The sequence below is a fragment of the Podarcis gaigeae genome (genome assembly GCF_964106915.1).
Source record: "Podarcis gaigeae genome assembly, chromosome: 8".
Lineage (NCBI taxonomy): Eukaryota > Metazoa > Chordata > Lepidosauria > Squamata > Lacertidae > Podarcis > Podarcis gaigeae.
Genome location: NC_139684.1, coordinates 1,020,370 through 1,039,125, shown reverse-complemented (window position 1 = coordinate 1,039,125; position 18,756 = coordinate 1,020,370). Strand labels below are relative to the sequence as shown.

Below are 18,756 nucleotides of genomic sequence, written 5' to 3'. Positions count from 1 at the left end.
TATGTAACCCAAGGTACCACTGTAATGTGCTTTTGTATGTTATTTTCATCAACATATACATTTAGGTGGACACTTTACCCTATTATATGCTTTTTGGGGTAAATGTTACATAGCGATAGAACTGCAATTTTAAAGGAGGGCTTGTACTTCAGTTTGCATATTATTATGCCCTTCAACATGTCCAGGTCAAAAACTGGGACATGCATCTCCCAGGCAAGTCACATGACCAACACGAGAGTGCGGTCCCCAAAATATACTTTTTTCCGGGGGTGTGCTCTCCCATGGGAGCATGGTGCTCAAAAGCATGCATTTTGTGGTGCTGTATGACAAAAGCACTTTTGGGGGGCAAGGTTGTGGTGTCCAAAATGGCTGCCATACTCTCACGTGAGAAAATGGGGTATCCCGGCTTTCCCAAGACAGTTGAAGGGTATGCATTATTTTGGAAAGTGTGAATTCAGTAAGTTTGCCTTTAAATGTGAACTGAAATGAATTTATTCTCTGTCCCTGGTTGGCCTGTGAGTGTCCTGGCTCTCACTCTCAGACAAAGTACATGGACTCCTGGCTAGAGAATCCCCAAAAGCTTTATTCCAAAAGTTAGGACACCATTTAAACACAGACCAAGATACAGAACCTGAAGCAGGACTTTAAGATATACATGACTGGACACAAGCTAGGATGTGTCCACACCTGACTGCCCCCTTTGGTCCCATTTTGAAGAGCAAGGCCAAGGTGGGTTTGGAGCGCAAGGGTTCTTTGGGAGGTCCATCCTACATGGTCCATTGTACCTCTTGGATCTCGCAGAATAGCTGGGATTTTGTTTCCTGGCAGCGGAAATTTATCAGCCTTGGATTGGCTTATGCTTGCAGAGTGCCCCGCCCTTCCCCAGTCCAGACATCACCCGCCTTTTGTTGCTCCTCTCCTTCTCCTCAGCTGTCAGCTGAGCCTGGGTGCCCCTCTTCCATTCTGGCCCGAGGTGGGTGCAAACTGTGTGGAGTGGTATGACCTATACAGAGAGGGGGTGGTCTGGGAAAAGTTGTGAGGGATGTGTACGGAGGCCTAGAGGGCTGTATTAAGTCCCCGGAGCTGAGATTCCCCACCACTGTTCTAACACATTTAAAAGTATTGTAATACAGTGGTACCTCTAGATACGAACGGGATCCGTTCTAGCGGATCTAGCGACGGCACGTCTGTGCACGCGCGCGTCGCTTTTCGCCGCTTCTGCGCAAGCGAGTGATGGCATTTTGAGCGTCTGCGCATGCGCAAGCAGTGAAACCCAGAAGTAACACCCTCCGTTACTTCCAGGTTGCTGCGGAGCACAACTCGAACACGCTCAACTTGAAGCAAATTTACCCTGAGGTATGACTGTATATCAAACCTACAAAGGTGACTTGTGTTTGTGTAAGTTTCTTGGTGTTCCTCCAGAAGATCCTATATAGACATTGAAAACCATTTCCAGTTTTTCCTCTATTAACGCCTGAGAAGTGGGATTTGTCCCTGCCTCTGAAATGCTGACTTGCCTGAATTCCTTTTGCTTTAGGCACGGCGATGGCAAAGCCTGCAGACCTGCTGGATGCACTGGGTGGGAGCTGCCGATTAGTAGAGCGTTGCACATTCCTCTCCCTCGCCCTGGAGTAAGGTTTTGCTTTGAGCAGCGCTGTGCTGCGCAAAGGGTCAGAGGAGGGATGCTGCTGCTGCAAAGAGATGGGAAGAAAACCTTATGAAACACAGGCTTAGCTGGGCAAGTCCAAGAACATCTCTACACTGCAGCTTTGGATTGGCTTCATATTATGCATTCACTTGTTATTACATTTATGTTTCTCCAAAGAGGTCAGGATGCTCTAATATGTTTTTTTCTGTCCACCCCATTTTATCCTCACAACAACTCTGTGAGACAGACTAGGCTGACAGATACTGACTGGCCCAAGATCACACAGTGAGCTTTGTGTGATTTTTGAACCTAATTTATTTCCCTTCCCCTCATTCTCCTTGCTGAAAAAAGCAGGGCCAAAAAATTCTGCCATCAGCTCGTCTTCTGGTGGCAAATCCCTTGTGTGCTGTGTGAAAAGTGATTTCTCCAGTCTGTCCTGAATCTCCCACCATTCAGCTTCAATGGATGACCCCAAGTTTTGGTACGGCGAGCAATATCCACTTCCGGCACACCTTGTATTAATAGTTACAACTGTTGCCCCCCACCCCAGTCTCCGCTGGGGGCCAGATTCCTGGGATTCCTTACCAAGGGTTTGTGTTTCCTTTTGGAAATAAGGCACAGCGGAGACTGAGGTGCCTTTATGAGATATGGTTCATTGACACATCTATACCACCTGAGCCTGCGATGGTGGAGTTCAGAGTATTAACCCCCCTGCCAAGGGTCTTGTATCTCCCACAGCCGTAGCCTTGAATTCAAACAGACAGCAGAGATGGCTTTGCCTCTCTCTCCACTTGCTGCTTTACCTCTAGGTCACATCACTTTCAACTCTAACACTCTAAACTCAGGCTTGGTCCTCCCAACCATCTCTGAGTTGACAATTACCATTTTTCTGTTTCTCATTTCCCCCCTAGCCTTCCATTCTCTACATTTCCACGTTTGGTAATTTATTTTTATTTTTTAAGTCCTCCTGAAAATTCATCAGCATTTTATAGTGCTAATTTGTTATAATATGCTCATTTTTGTATGCAATTTTGCCTTATAGTCACATTTCCTCGAATATGATGCATTATTGTATGTTATTTCTACCAATTATGCGTTTCTTTTCCACCGTCTTCTGTACCCATTCCTTGGTTGGAGAAATGCATTGCAAATTTCAGATAAATTTGAATGGCTGCATTTTGCTTTTGTAAAGTGCCAGTCACATAGATTAGTTTTCAAATGTGAATTGAAACAAATTCCTCCCCCATCCCTGTCTGTAACTGTTCTTTTGTGAAGAGACTGCGAATCCTCTGTTGGGGACCATCAGCTCAGTCTTCACTTGGCTGAGGTCCATGGTAGAGAAACAAAGTGGAATCTGATTTCATTTGTTGCATAGACACCTGCAGACCTACACACACAGAGGGATTCAGGTATGGCTGCGTTCTGGGAACTTCTGTCATCCTAGCTGGAGTTTTCTTTGGATACATATTGCTCTGAAAATCTTGTAGCTCTCCTCCACATTTTTCATGGCTGACTTCAGGGCCTGTGTAGACATCTTAGGAGAAATGAGCGAAGAAGCAAGTGAAATGTGAAGGGGGGGGGGAGAGAAGAGAAAGCAATTCCATTGTAAAGATAATGACAGGGAATAACAAGACAGGTTCAGCTTTGGAGGCTCTGATTGCTGATACTGACAGTCTGTTTAGATGGGAAAGGGCTCTCTGGTTTTAGGTCTGAAGCCCATTAAGCAAAGGTCTCGGTCAGGGCTTTTGCTTCTCATAGGAACATAAGATGTGCCTGCAGAATCAGGCCAATGGCCCCTTTAGTCTAGCATCCTGTTCTCACAGGGGCCAACCTGATGCCCATGGGAAACCTGCAAGCAGGACTTGAGTGCAAGAGCACAAGCCCCTCCTGTGGTTTCCAGCAACTGGCATTCAGAAGCATCACAGCCTCCAACCAGAGAGGCAGAATATAGCCATCATGCTTTCTCCAGGTTTGCCAATGAGCCTGAAAAAAATTCTGGCTATGAGTGAAGGAGCACACCCAGCATTGACCCCTCCAGGCGTCAGGTAGTCTAAATCTCCTAGCACCTGGGACCTTCTGCATTCAAAGCTGGTGCTCCACCACAGAACCCTCTAGCATCCCAGGGGCAGCATTGCGGCCCTTATAGTGGTAGTCTCCCCAAATAATTATTTTGCCCTTCATACTAATCCTCTGCTGTCCCCTTTCTTGGCAGGCACTGCAGTATGTCCTCCTTGCGACAATGAGATGAAGTCAGACGCCATCCTGGAGCACCTGTGTGCGAGTGAATTTGGTAAGGAGATCCTCCTTTTTCTGAGCTTAATTGCCCTAGGCCAGGGATGGAGGACACTTGTTTTCTCAGGAACCAGAACAACCCAACCCTCCTCTTCCAGCTCAAAAATGATGGCGGCATTGGCTTACAGGAAGGGGCTTCTCACCTATGGAATGGGTGGGCTGGGTTGGTAGGAAGTAATCCATAGTTTGGTGGGGAAGATTTTGCAGTCTTTGATGGCTCCCTCCCTGCCCGCTACATTTGGAACTACCAGCACTTGGAAACAGTGGGGTGGAGGGCAGACAGTTACCTGACTTCCCAGCAGGTGAGTCAATGCTGCAGGGGAGAAGTGGCAAGGTCAGTGAGGTGTCAAGACAGTAGCTGACCTAATCACCCCCCCCCCCCCGTGGTGTGTTTCCACTGCTCTCATCTTCTTATGATGCAGAGGCCATAGCCAGTGCCTTGAGTTGCATGCTGAAATAAAAGCAGTCTGTAAGCGCTATATCTGTATGACGGGCTGTGGCAGGGAGTATCCAGCCAGGATGCCCCTGGAACCAAGACCAGCTCTGGTATTTGGCTAGCACAAGTTCAGTTCAAACAAGTGACGTTTATGCCTTTTTGGCAAAGCTTAATTTTCCAGGAAGGAAATGAAAGGCCTATTGAAGAAGTTGGGCATTCCTCTGGGATTAGTGCTTGGGTGTGCCACGTTTTGTCAAAGCAGGGAGTGGAACTCTCTTTTTAACAAATTCTTGACTCTCCAGGGCAGCTGCTTTGCCAAATCTTTCCAAGTCCAGAGTGGTTATTGGGAACATTTTTATACCAGGAAAATAATATCAACAGCCACTCCTGAGTCCTGGCTTGGCCAGGGCATTCCTGGTTCAGCCTGGATGGCAAAACAGATGTGGAGGCGAACATCCAACTTTTTGTTCAAAATGGCAGCCCAGCTTCCAACATCTGAGTGCAGGCTAGGATAGAAGCACACATTTGCAAATATTCAAAATTCAAGTCATTGGGAGTTGTAGTCCAAAACATCTGAGGTGCAACAGGTCGGGGAGGGATGTTATAAATATTTTCCCCTCACTGATAGTTTGCTGCAGTATGAATAATAAAGTCTTGGTGCAGAAACAAGGAGATTCAATGTGGCCGGTGCTTTTGTGAACTCAAGTCCTCTTCATCAGAGGCATGAAAAGTTATCCCCAGTTGTGAAGTATATCTCTCTCCAAGCCCCTCAGGGCAGCACCTTCAGTGGATTCCTTTATCCTAGGGATTGCCAAGATGGTTCCCTCTAGTTGCTGGCACTGGTGGCTGGTGCCTATTGGGACTGATAGAGCAGAAGACAAGCAGAAATTGGGATGTCGCCTGAGGAGAGGAGGTTATGGCCTGGGGAGAGTCCCAAGGGCCAAGGAGAGAGGACTGGGGGGCCACATGGCTCCCAGGCCTGAGGTCATTCCCCCCACCCCATGCGCAAGGTGGTAGTTTTCTAATTGGGATCATTGAGACATAAGGAAATATATACATGGGAAAGTGAGAACCAGAGAGACTAAAAGAAATACATAGTCAGGTTCATCAGTAGAGAAAATATATATTCCAGATTCCTCACTTCCACTAAAAAATGTTTGTCAAGGCAGACTCCTTTGTAAACATTCTGATCCTTAGCCAAATTCCTCATCCTGACCATGCAGGTTCCTATTTCCTGGGGCACAGACTGAAGGCATGTGAGGCAAGAGCCTTGCTGAAACTAAGCAGCTCCAGGTCTGGTCCGTTCCTGGATGGGAGATTGCTGGGGCTCCCTTGGGTCTATTGCACTGATCTCCATGGAAGGAAGAATGGTGGGGTATACACAAAAGTAAAATGGTTAACATTTCAGAGGTGATGCTGGAGGTTCTTGCCTTTCCAAGTTTGTCGTATGAGATGTTGGCTTTTAAGTGGTACATGCTAGACTAAGAACCCATTGATGCAGCTATAGTCTCACATAATGGTGGCCAGAAGAAGTAGATCATCCCATCTCATCCCATCCCATTTATTATACTAATACCCCACCTTTCCTTCAAGGAGCCCCCATCTCCTCACAGCAACCAGGCCATGAGAGTGAATGTCTGGCTCAAGGGCACCCAGTGAGCTTTAGGGCTGAGTGGAGATTGGAGTGCTTGACATGTGAACCACGGCACCACACAGGCTGGACATTGGAAACCTTGTTCTTCCCAACTTTCCAGTTGGCTGGAAGCAATGCTTGTTCACCTCTAGTGACAAGGCCAATATCCACTTACAAGCCTGTCTGTCATTGTGGAAGAGCTTTAGCTCTCTTGGAAAAAGGTTAGAGCTTTGTAAATCTCTTAACTCAGAGCCTGGGTCACCAACATGGCTCCAGTGGGTGCACCCCAGGGTGCCATTTCTCTGCCCTTCCACCACTGAAATCAGGCTTGAAAGAAGCACTGTCTTATAGCTGTTGTTGGAGAGGTGAGTTTAGCTGGGATGTCTGTGTGGTGCCAACAAGTTTTCTTGGTTTGCAAATGTGCCCATGGGCGGCCCCAAAATGCTGGCAATCCTTGGCCTGGAGTCTGGCTTCTAGTTGTAGAATAAGGATGCTGCAAATATCTATCTGTGTGTTTTCCTGTCCCCGATTTGAAAGCATTGGAGGTATTTGGCACAGGATGTGCTTTCTGGGAGAAAAGCAACAATTCTTGTGATGAGTTCCCTCGGCCAGTGGGAACTGAAAGGAAACCCCCCCCCACACACTTCTGAGTAACTAAGTACAGGCAGCAACTGTTTTAGGTGTGTCTGTTGACACACGGGTCCTTTTGGACCAGAAAGAGGCTGAGCAGGGACGGAATGAGGAACGGGGTGGGCTGTGCTTTTATGCATTCCACTGATGCGTGCAAGGTCTGGAAATGGAGCCCCTGCACAAAATGGCTGCTGTCTGTATGTGAAGAGAGGAGCAAGAAGGGACCAGGACACTTGGGGCTATTGTAGGTCCCCAGTACTTGCATTCTAAAGAGACAATGACGCCCAGGAACCACTATCTTTGAATGCTCTCTCTCCATGTGTGCTTGCTGTATTTGGGGCTTAAGAAGTCTTTACGATCATTGGAACAAGGCTGAGCTGTCACTGGTGGGCAGAGCTCCTGCTCCAGAAATACAAGTCTTTAAACAGGGCAATAAGATTCCTGCAGAAGGTTGCTGCAGCCGCAGTTTAAAACCTTGCTCAAGCAATGAGATGAGCAATGACAAGGAGAAGAATCTTCTCAGTGGTGGCTCTGTGATTGACTTCTGAGGATTTCCCAAGGCTCACAACGCACTTACTTAAAGAAGGGCTAAAATAAATCCCTGAATATTGCTGTGACTGGTTTCCTGGCTTTGCTGAAATAGTTTTGTTGAGTTCTTCAAGTGTTGTTGGGTTTTGTTTCTTTTTTTAAGGTGCATTTATTGTACAGCAGTTGCTAGGGAGCCCAAGTGGGGAAGTGTTGCTGCTGGGTTCAGATTCTGCCACCAGGAGAAGAGATGCTGCATCAGAGGCATCCAGCAGCCAGGTTCTTCACACAGTATAAAGCAGACGTATAAGAGGTAGGGATGGCCAGCCCCTTGAATGGCTTTAAAAAGAGACGATAAACATTCATGATGGATTCATCAATGGCTACTAGTGTCAGGATCCTGTCAGCGGCTCCCGGCTGGTTGCCCAGGAAAGTATAAAGACAAGGAAAAGTTTCTTAAGTCCTTTTTTATTTCAGTTTTTACAGAGAGAGGCTATAGAACCCAGCCTCTTGGATAGTGGTGTTGTCCCAAGTGAATCTCTCCCACTTCCTCATTCGTCATCTTCATCACCTCCTCTACGGGTGTTGCCATGTCTTTGAACTCTTTGCTCTCCTACCTTGAAGGCTTGCCGGGTTTTGGGAGATGGAGGGTCTGGAATACTTTCCAATGACAATGTGTCAGCAGGGTGATGCTCTGGCTCTCCCATGATTTCCCAACTTTCACCCTCACCTGCCTCTGAGCTGCGACCTCCTGCAGACCCCTGTATATTGTCTTGCTCTTCCTCCTCCCTGGAAGGGTCAGGCGGAGAGGTGGTCTCCACCATTCCTCCTCCTTTGCCCAGCCCCTGACACCTAGTCATGTTGTTTGTGCATGACTTCCTGCTAGAGGCAGCATGAATGAGAGAGTGCTGCTGCTCTCCTGTCGCGGTCAGCCACTGTGCTAAACAGGAAGATGGAAAAACAGGAAGATGAAAAAATGGAAAAGGGGGGAAACCACCAAAGAGGAATTCAAACAAATAGCCAGCACATGTAGACACAAAGTCAGAAAAGCTAAAGCACAGAATGAACTCAGGCTTGCTAGAGAGGTTAAAAGCAACAAAAAAGGCTTTTATGGGTATGTTTGTAGCAAAAGGAAGAACAAAGAAACAGTGGGGTCACTCAAAGGAGAAGATGGTGAAATGCAAACAGGGGACACAGAAAGGGCTGAACTCCTCAATGCCTTCTTTGCCTCAGTCTTCTCCGATAAAGAAAACAATGCCCGACCTGAAGAATTTGGAGCAAATGATTCAGCAGAGGAAACACAGCCCAGAATAACTAAGGAGATAGTACAAGAATACTTGGCTAGTCTAGATGTATTCAAGTCTCCAGGGCCAGATGAACTGCATCCAAGAGTATTAAAAGAACTGGCAGATGTGATCTCAGAACCACTGGCAGTCATCTTTGAGAATTCCTGGAGAACAGGCGAAGTCCCGGCAGACTGGAGGAGGGCAAATGTTGTCCCTATTTTCAAAAAGGGGAAAAGAGAGGACCCAAATAATTACCGCCCAGTCAGTCTGACATCAATACCAAGGAAGATTCTGGAGCAGATCATTAAGCAAACAGTCTGTGAGCACCTAGAAAGGAATGCTGTGATCACCAATAGTCAGCATGGATTTCTGAAAAATAAGTCATGCCAGACTAACCTGATCTCATTTTTTGACAGAATTACAAGCCTGGTAGATGAAGGGAACGCAGTGGATGTAGCCTACCTTGATTTCAGCAAGGCATTTGACAAGGTGCCCCATGATATTCTTGTAAAGAAGCTGGTAAAATGCGGTCTTGACTATGCTACCACTCAGTGGATTTGTAACTGGCTGACTGACCGAACGCAAAGGGTGCTCATCAATGGTTCCTCTTCATCCTGGAGAAGAGTGACTAGTGGGGTGCCACAGGGTTCTGTCTTGGGCCCGGTTTTCTTCAACATCTTTATCAACGACTTGGATGATGGACTCAAGGGCATCCTGAACAAATTTGCAGATGGCACCTGTCAGAACTGCCCTAGGTCCCAGCTCACAAAGGACCAACGCCAGGTCGTTGTTATATATACAAAAGTCTTTATTGAAGTTCAGTTTCCATTTTAAAGCCTTGGCGCGCAGCTCTACGTCTTAAACTCTAGACCGCCGAAGCTCCGTCTGAATCTCCTCCCCTTCCACACCAGTTTAAGACTCTAGCCTTGCTCCACCTCCTCCTTAGCTCCTTCCTCCTCTGGGCCCTCCTGCCCGCTGGAGTCTCAGCCTTTCTGGACTCCTCTGACGCTGATTCCCTGGATTCACTCCCCACCCTCCGGCGGGCTTTAGGACCTGGTTCCCTATCCGGGCTACCTGCTGTGCCGCTCGCCTGTACATTTGAACTTGGCGCGCGCGCCCAGTCGGCAACCTTCCTTTCGACCGTTCACTCGCTCCCCGATGGAGGCATGGTCAGCCCTAACTCATCTTCTCTCTCTCCTGGAGGAGACGCTGGCCCTGATACCTGGGATTCTTCCCCCCCCACTACGCTCTGGTGGGGAAGCTGGTCCTGACCTCCACCCACTGCTCTGGGAGTCTGACATCCATCCCCCCCTCGAAGCCCCCCTCCCCCCCTCCCCCTCTTCCGGCGTGGGTTCCGGGTGCTCCAGTTCTGTGGGGGTGAGTGCAGGATACAGTTCTTCCCCCTTGGTGTGCAGCCAGCCAGCTGGATCCGGCCAGTCCTTTACGGGCGGGTCGATGTCGATCTCCTCTGCTTCCATCTCCCTGCAGGTGTGCTCGAACCCAGGATCCTCCCCCGACACGTCCATGTCCCCCTGTCCCCCTGTTGCCTCGGGTGACGCTGCGTGCAAGGGCCCTCTCTGCAGGTCCCAGCTCCACCCCACCTCCGGTTGATCTTCCCACCAATAAGAGCGGTCTGTGCCAAACCCTGAGATTGATCCCTCTGGGGATCTAGTCTCTGGCGCCGTTTCCTCCGCTGATGAGAACCCTTGGAAAGTGCTGGCTGAAAGTGTGGGTGTGAAAAGACATTCATCAAAAAAGTCTGCCGGCATGGGTCTGTGTGGGAAGAGTGTATGAAACTCGTCTTTGAGGTAGTGCTCCTCCACGGCATAGTCCGGTACCCACCTGTTAGCGCTGGCCGGGGTACCTTCTCTGGCTAAGAGATATTCAATCCCCTCTTCCCCCCATCTCGAGTCTAAAATCTCTGTGGCCTCGTTGAGTGGCTCCGCCCTCGGTGACCCCCCCCTTCATGGGCGCTTCGCTGAGCGGGTCTGGTGCTGTCTCTGGCGCCTGAAACCTGTGGGGTTCCTTGTAGGGTGTGAGCACCGATCTATGAAAGACCGGGTGCATTCTGGAACCCTCCGGGAGCGTCAACCGGAAGGCCACTGGATTGATTTGTGCCTCAACTCGGTAAGGCCCTAGCTGCTTGTGTCTGAGCTTCTTCTTGGCTAACGTTCTGGCCGGCACTGCCTGGGCTGCTAACCAGACCCAGTCCCCCACCTGGATGTCTTCCCCAACCCTCCTGTGTCTGTCTGCCTGCATTTTGTAGGCATGTTTTGCTAGCTCCAACTGCCGTCGGAGTTGCTCATGGACCTCCTGTAACTCCGCTGCCAAGGCCTCTGCTCCCTGTGGCTCCCCCTCCCCAACCCTCTCTAATCCCAGGAAGGTTCTGGGATGCCGCCCATTGTTGGCGAAGAACGGTGTTACCCCCGTGGACACGTGCTTCGTGTTGTTGTAGGCAAACTCGGCCAGCGGTAGGTAGTCCACCCAGGTCGTGGGCTGTAGCATCTCAGGTACTGCTGCATGATGGCGTTGACCCTCTCCGCTTGTCCGTTGGTCTGCGGGTGTCGTGCCGACACCAAATTGATCTTGATGTTCAGGATGCCCAGCAGCTTCTGCCAGAAGCTCGAGACGAACTGGCGCCCCCTGTCGGACAGGATGGACCGCGGTAGTCCATGAACCTTGAACACGTGGTCTATGAACAGCTTGGCGGTCTGTTTCGCTGTGGCCACCTTTGCGCAAGGAATGAAGTGCGCCATCTTGGTGAACAGGTCTACAACCGCGAGCTGGGCAGATCTGTGACAAAGTCCAGGGCCACCCTCTCCCACGGTTCGAGTGGTGTCTGTAGCGGTTCCAGCAGTCCCGCCGGCGGCCTGTGTACTGGCTTGGCCCTTTGGCATGTGTCACACCTAGTGACGTAATCCGCGACTTCTCCCCTCATCTTGGGCCACCAAAAGTGTCTGGCTACTAATTCCGCCGTCTTGTCCTTGCCGAAGTGCCCGGCGCTGGGTGCGTCGTGTAACTGCTGCAGCACTTTCGCGCGGAGGTCGTCTTCCGGCACGTAGAGGGCCCCCTTGCGGATGAGCAGTCCGTCGCGTATCTGGAACTCGTCGTCCTTCGCTGTGCCTCTTCGCACCTCCTCCATCTTGGCTCGTGCGAAGGAATCCGTCTGCAGCGAGCGATGTACCGCGTCCAGGTCCACGGTGGCTGAAGCGCATGCCCACGCTTTTGGTGCGAAAATGTGTTTGGCCGCCACCGGTGCCGCTTCCTCGAGATACTGCGGCTTCCTGGATAGCGCATCCGCCATGACGTTGTTGTCCCCCGGGATGTATTCTATCCTGAAGTCGAAATCCGCAAAGAACTCCGCCCAGCGGATGTGCCTCTGGTTCAGGAACCGCGCCGTGCGCCAGTACTCCAGGTTCTTATGGTCCGTGCGGACCTGCACTGTGTGTTTGGCTCCGATGAGGAAGTGCCGCCACGCCTTGAAGGCTGCATGAATGGCCAGCAACTCCCTGTCCCAGATGGTGTAGTTCTGCTCCGACTTGCTGAGTTTCCTGGAGTAGAAGGCACACGGCCTCCAGTCCCCTTGCGGATCTTGCTGCAACAGGACCGCCCCCACGGCTCTGTCCGAGGCGTCCGTTTCAACCCTCATGGGTTTGCTGGGGTTTACGTGCAGCAGCTGCTCTTCGGACGCGAAGAGACGCTTGAGTTTCTGAAAGGACCGCTCCGCCTGGTCCGTCCAGATGAACTTCTTCTTCTTGGAGCTGAGGGTGTCCGTGATGGCCGCCGTCTGCATAGCGAATCCCTTGATAAACTTGCAATAGAAGTTGGCGAACCCGACGAACTTCTGGACCTCCTTCCGATTGCGCGGGCTCTTCCAGTCCAACACTGAGCGGACCTTGGCGCTGTCCATGGCGAGTCCCTTGTCGGACAGCTTGTAGCCCAGGAAATCCACCTCCATCATGTCAAACTGGCACTTCTCCAGTTTGGCGTAAAGTCTGTGCTCCCATAGTCTCTGCAGAACCTCCTTGACGTCCCTCTCGTGGGCCTCTTGCGATTCCGAGAAGATCAGAATGTCGTCCAGGAAGCAGACGCACTTCTTGTAGAGGAGTCCCGCTAACACGTGGTGCATGAAGGCTTGGAAACAGTGGGAGCCATTTTGCAAGCCAAACGGCATAACTCTCTATTCATAGGTGCCTAAAGGCGTAAACATGGCCGTCTTCCACTTGTCGCCCTCCCGCATGCGTATAAGGTTGTACGCCCCTCGCAGATCCAACTTGGTGAAGATGCGTCCCTTCCTCACCATCGCGAGCAGGTCGTCAATCTTGGGCATGGGGAATGCCGTGGGCTTTGTCCTCGAATTTATGACCCTGTAATCAACTACAAGCCTCTTTTGGGGTGTGTCTTTTTTCTTCACGAAAAACACGGGACTGCCCCCCACTGCTTTGGATTCTTGGATGAATCCCTGCTTCAAGTTGTGATCTATGAACTCCCTGAGCTCTTGCAGTTCGTCTTCAGACATGGAATACAGTTTCCCGGTCGGCAGTGTTGCCCCCGGCAGGAGGTCAATTTTGCAGTTGTAGGGCCTGTGGGGAGGCAACTTGTCCGCTTCCTTCTCGCAGAAGACTTCCAAAAACGCCTTGTACTTGTCGGGCACCGCTTGCACCATGCCGAAGTGTATCTGTGGTACATCCTCTTTCCCCTCATCTTCCTGGCTGGCCAGGATGCAGTGTTCTGCGCAGTAGGAGGAGCAGAAGGTCAATTGACGCTGGTACCATGCTAATGCCGGGCTGTGCCTGTCCAGCCAACTCATGCCCAACACAATGGGCGTGTCCGACAGGTGGTTGACGTTGAAGCTGATGACTTCGCGGTGATTTCCAATTTGCATCACCATTGGTGGTGTTTGCTGTACCACCTGTCCTCCCAGTAGCTCTCTGCCATCGACCGTGACTACATTTAGGAGCATTGTGGCTGGTAGGAGCGCTATGCGATGTTGCTGGATGAAATCCACCCCTACAAAGTCCGCATTACTACCACAGTCAATGGTAATAGGGACTTCCAGGGTGAGTCCATTGGGCAGCTGGAGGGATGCGGTGAGTTGCACCACTGGTTTGGGTGGGAGGGGGTCTGTGGGCTGTAAAATCTCTGGGGACTGCTTCACTGACTCGCCTGGCTGGGCCCCAGTGCCTCTGCTTCCAGCCAGACCTCTTCGTTTCCCTGCAGTTGTTCCCCCTGCTGAACTGCTGCCTTTACCGTTGCTGAGGCTGCAGTGTGCTTTTGGAGCCTCTGGGGACACTCTTTGGCCATGTGCTGTGCACTGTCGCACATTTAACACTTCCTGCTCCCTCTAGGAGTCTTCGCCTTGACTGCTCTGGTGTTTGGGCTCTGGTTGCTGTCTGAGCCTTGACACCACCTATCTCCATCGGCTCTTCTCCTCCTCCCAGTGGAGGCGTGGACTGTGCGCGCGCTGTCTCTCTGGGTAGGAAGGGAGTTGTTCTGGCTGGTATGCGCCCCATTCGTCCCTCATCTCTGCTCCAAGGGCATTCTTCCAGCCTCACCCCTATCGCCAGCGCTCTTTGCACGACTTCTGCGGTGGTGCTGGGTCTCTCCCCCCGCGCCAGCTCATCTTTCAGCTCCATTCAGCCCCTCCCAGAACAGATCCCTGACGGCAGCGGAGTCCTTCTCCCACCCCAGTGCATTTACTAATGCGAAAAAGCGGGAGTGATATTGTCTCACCGTGGCTTTCCCCTGCTTCAACCCATGCATCTCCCTCCTGGCAACATCCACATCTACCGTTGATTTAAAACAAGCGTCCATAGCCTTGATGAAGGCATCGGAATCTTTGAGGGCGGGATCATTTTCGCGCCATAAATTCCGCAGCCACGATTTGGCTTCCCCATGCAGATGCGTTATAATGAAGCCTACTTTCTCCTCCTCATCTCTAAAGTCTTTTCGAAGCAAATTGAGCGCGAAAACTACATCTGCTCTGAAGTTAGGATAGTGCTGCAGGTTCACGTCGAAATGGGCTATGATGCTGCCCCCCCTCTTGCCGAGGCCAACTCCCTCCGGCCGGAGTCCTGGCTGCCCCCCTTTGCCCAAATGTTCCAACCTGGCTTGCAGATCCCTGCAGAGCTCTGCCGCTTCTGCCTCCCTCTTTTAGGATGCGGCTACTTCTGAGTAAAGCGTTGTCACTGCTTCTTGCAGCTGTTTTACCTTCTCCTCAGTAGTCATCTTGCCAATCTTCGTGAGCTTGCAAAACACCAAGTCTTGCCCCTTGCTGCGCCAACTCGCGCTGCTAGGGTTCGAAAGAGACGGAGCTTACTGTCAGAACTGCCCTAGGTCCCAGCTCACAAAGGACCAATGCCAGGTCGTTGTTATATATACAAAAGTCTTTATTGAAGTTCAGTTTCCATTTTAAAGCCTTGGCGTGCAGCTCTACGTCTTAAACTCTAGACCGCCGAAGCTCCGTCTGAATCTCCTCCCCTTCCACACCAGTTTAAGACTCTAGCCTTGCTCCACCTCCTCCTTAGCTCCTTCCTCCTCTGGGCCCTCCTGCCCGCTGGAGTCTCAGCCTTTCTGGACTCCTCTGACGCTGATTCCCTGGATTCACTCCCCACCCTCCGGCGGGCTTTAGGACCTGTTCCCTATCCAGGCTACCTGCTGTGCCGCTCGCCTGTACATTTGAACTTGGCGCGCGCGCCCAGTCGGCAACCTTCCTTTCGACCGTTCCCTCGCTCCCCGATGGAGGCGTGGTCAGCCCTAACTCATCTTCTCTCTCTCCTGGAGGAGATGTTGGCCCTGATACCTGGGATTCTTCCCCCCCCCACTACGCTCTGGTGGGGAAGCTGGTCCTGACCTCCACCCACTGCTCTGGGAGTCACCGCTGGCCCCTTGCTCCTGGCGCGTCCCCCCGGGACCCCCCTTGCCCTGGCCATTGGCGCCCCCCTCTTGGAATCTTCCGATTCGCTGGAAAGTCTCATGGAATCTCTCGGGCCACTGTCATCTTCTCCCACGCTGCCCTCAGACTCCTCCCCTTCGCTCTCCATTTCCTCTCTTCCCTGTGCCTCTGCTCCTGAGCCCCTGACAGCACCAAACTGGGAGGGGTGGCTAACACCCCAGAGGACAGGATCACACTTCAAAACGACCTTGACAGATTAGAGAACTGGGCCAAAACAAACAAGATGAATTTTAACAGGGAGAAATGTAAAGTATTGCACTTGGGCAAAAAAAAAAATGAGAGGCACAAATACAAGATGGGTGACACCTGGCTTGAGAGCAGTACATATGAAAAGGATCTAGGAGTCTTGGTTGACCACAAACTTGACATGAGCCAACAGTGTGACGCGACAGCTAAAAAAGCCAATGCAATTCTGGGCTGCATCAATAGGAGTATAGCATGTATATCAAGAGAAGTAATAGTGCCACTGTATTCTGCTCTGGTCAGACCTCACCTGGAGTACTGTGTCCAGTTCTGGGCACCACAGTTCAAGAAGGACACTGACAAACTGGAACGTGTCCAGAGGAGGGCAACCAAAATGGTCCAAGGCCTGGAAACGATGCCTTATGAGGAACGGCTAAGGGAGCTGGGCATGTTTAGCCTGGAGAAGAGGAGGTTAAGGGGTGATATGATAGCCATGTTCAAATATATAAAAGGATGTCACATAGAGGAGGGAGAAAGGTTGTTTTCTGCTGCTCCAGAGAAGCGGACACGGAGCAATGGATCCAAACTACAAGAAAGAAGATTCCACCTAAACATTAGGAAGAACTTCCTGACAGTAAGAGCAGTTTTGACAGTGGAATTTGCTGCCAAGGAGTGTGGTGGAGTCTCTTTCTTTGAAGGTCTTTAAGCAGAGGCTTGACAACCATATGTCAGGAGTGCTCTGATGGTGTTTCCTGCTTGGCAGAGGGATGGCCCTTGTGGTCTCTTCCAACTCTATGATTCTATGATTCTAAGATGCTGGACAAGTGGGGCCTTTGACCTGATCCAGAACAGCCCTTCCAATGTTCTATGGATTTTCTTGAACCCATATCTCTGGGTAACCAACCTCAGACCTTGAGATTTCATGGCCAACATCTTGTCATCCTCCCCTTTAAGAGTGCGCTGAGGAGGCTAAATGTGCAAACCAAGCTCCCTTTGCTCCAAGCCAGGGTGGTGGGGACAGCCCTGCCAGCATCCACCAGTGAAGAGCGCCCTCTTCTGCCAGCTGAATGCAAGTGTTTTGGACTAGGACTCCCACCAACCCCAGCTGGTGGGGGTTGTAGTCCAAAACATCTAGAGGGCACCTGGTTGGGAAAAACTTTTCTAGAGACTAGACATAAGTCTGACTGTTAGTGGGGGCGGGCGGGAAGGGGAAGCGCATTTGCAAGGAGGAATTGGTGCTCTCCTCCCAAAGCTACAGTTTTCAGAGCTTGCCATGAAGAGGGATGGACTGTTAAACCACTCTGGGAACTCTGTAGCTCAGTGTGTATGGGGGGGGGGTGAAGGCCTCCTAACAACTCTCAACATCCTGAACAAACTGCAGCTCCCAGAAGTTTTTGAGGGGGGAAGCCATGGCTGGTTAAGGTGTGATTATAGCACTTTTGTTGTGTGGCACACATGTGTCCAAAGCCAGGAGCCAGAACCAAAGGGGTGAGTGGGGCTGAGAGAACAAACCAAGACAAAGTCTTGGGAGGCCAGCACCTTGGGAAGACGCAAGGATACAGGTGCACCTCAGGAGTCAGCTGGGGAAGGAAGCCCTCTCAGTCTCCTTCCCACTCTGGATCGGCAGAGAGAGGGCTTTTCCACACCTCCATTTGCCCCCAGGGAAACCCAATCTTCAATGCTGGGTTGGAACAAACAGCAACCGGGTTTTCCACAGACTGCTGTTTGGTCTGGTTTAGCACTAAAGAGCGGGTTTTCTGGGGGAAAGCGGCAGGGCAAATGCGGAACCACACTGCAAAGGTGGGGCCAAGTCCAGAGCCAGTCCAGCGCTTGAAGGCCCTTCCCTGAGAGTCTGCCCCCTGCAGTTCAGTAGCTTGCCACCTGGGGCAGCACTTCACAGATCCCAAGAAAGGGCTTTCATATCACTTATTCCCAAATCCTTTTTTTAAAAAATTGCTGGAGATGGCACAGATTTTATTTATTTAAATTTATCTCCCATACTTCTGCCCAAAGGAACCCAGGGTGGCAAACACTGGTGTGATAAAAAGTAATGCAAATAAAAATAAAATGAATGCATATTCAAAAAGATATGAAACAGGCACATGCTCTGCTTTTTAAGAACAATAAGGAGAACCCTGCTGGATTGCTCCTGGAACCTTCTTCATGCAAAAAGAAAAAAAAGAAAAAGGTGCTTTATCATGGAATTGTGAAGTGGGAAGGGACCCTAAGGGTCACTTAGTCCAACCCCCTGCAATGCAGAGGGCCATAGCTCAGTAGTAGAGTACCTGCTCTCCATGCAGAAGGTCCCAGTTTCCACCCACAGCATCTCTAGGTCAGGCTGGGAGACACTCCTGGCTGAAAACTCCAGAGAGTTGCTGCCAGTCAGTGTAGACAATGCTGAGCTAGCTGGAGCCACCTTCAGTCTCTAAGGCAGCTTCCAATGTTCCCACATTTATGATTTTTCTCACTTTTAAACCCCCAAACAAAAAAACTGGGGGGGGGGGTCAATTTGAGATGGCCTCATGGCTCGAGGGGTGTAACCCTCCCACCTGGTTGCAGCCCTGATCCAAGTCACTCCTTCCTGAAGCTGCTATTACACCTGAGGAAGCCTTAGGGAGGAAATGGTGCCTGTGTGTTTTCCCCTCTGGGGCTAATAGAAGTGTCAGAGAAATTTTCCGTGGGAGAATCAATGTGGGGTATCCAGGTTAGTCCCCCCTCCCCCAGTGCTGCTGCGTGAACCAAATAACACCCCCACACACACACACTCTGGCTGTTTCTCGAGAAATGTCCCATATCATGTCTTGTTTGGCCCAAAGGCAATGTTTTAGAACAGCTGCTTTGAATGCCATGGTTGGGAGAGCAGCTCCTCTAGAGTAGTCCTGCTGCAGTGGGATGACTTTAGGGGCTCACCCTAAAGTCATCCCACTGCAGCAGGACTACTCTAGAGGAGCTGCTCTCCCAACCAGGGGTTGTTTGCAACCAAGGGGTGTTTGCAGGGGTGTTTGCAACCAAATGATGAGTCCCTTTGCTTGGCAGAGTCTGCTGCTGCTGCTTTTCCTGTCTTCCGTTCCTAATTGCACTTGGCTCAGGCCTCTTCCAGACAGGGCTGTTAGGAATTATTTGGCAATTATGCGTATTGTTTTTCTTTTGATAGCTTCTATTGATTTT

General features: G+C 50.8%; 2 protein-coding genes across 2 annotated transcripts in view; both read left to right on the top strand.

Annotated features, from left to right (window-relative positions):
* NKX6-3 (NK6 homeobox 3) overlaps positions 1-18,756 on the top strand; it is a 641,500-nt gene that overhangs the window by 247,305 nt on the left and 375,439 nt on the right. The gene's annotated exons all lie outside the window — the stretch shown is intronic.
* SFRP1 (secreted frizzled related protein 1) overlaps positions 1-18,756 on the top strand; it is a 48,247-nt gene that overhangs the window by 7,551 nt on the left and 21,940 nt on the right. Inside the window, exon 2 of the mRNA XM_083753364.1 lies at positions 3,861-3,938. Coding sequence (XP_083609490.1) covers positions 3,861-3,938 — 78 coding nt within the window. The remainder of the gene's footprint in view (positions 1-3,860; positions 3,939-18,756) is intronic.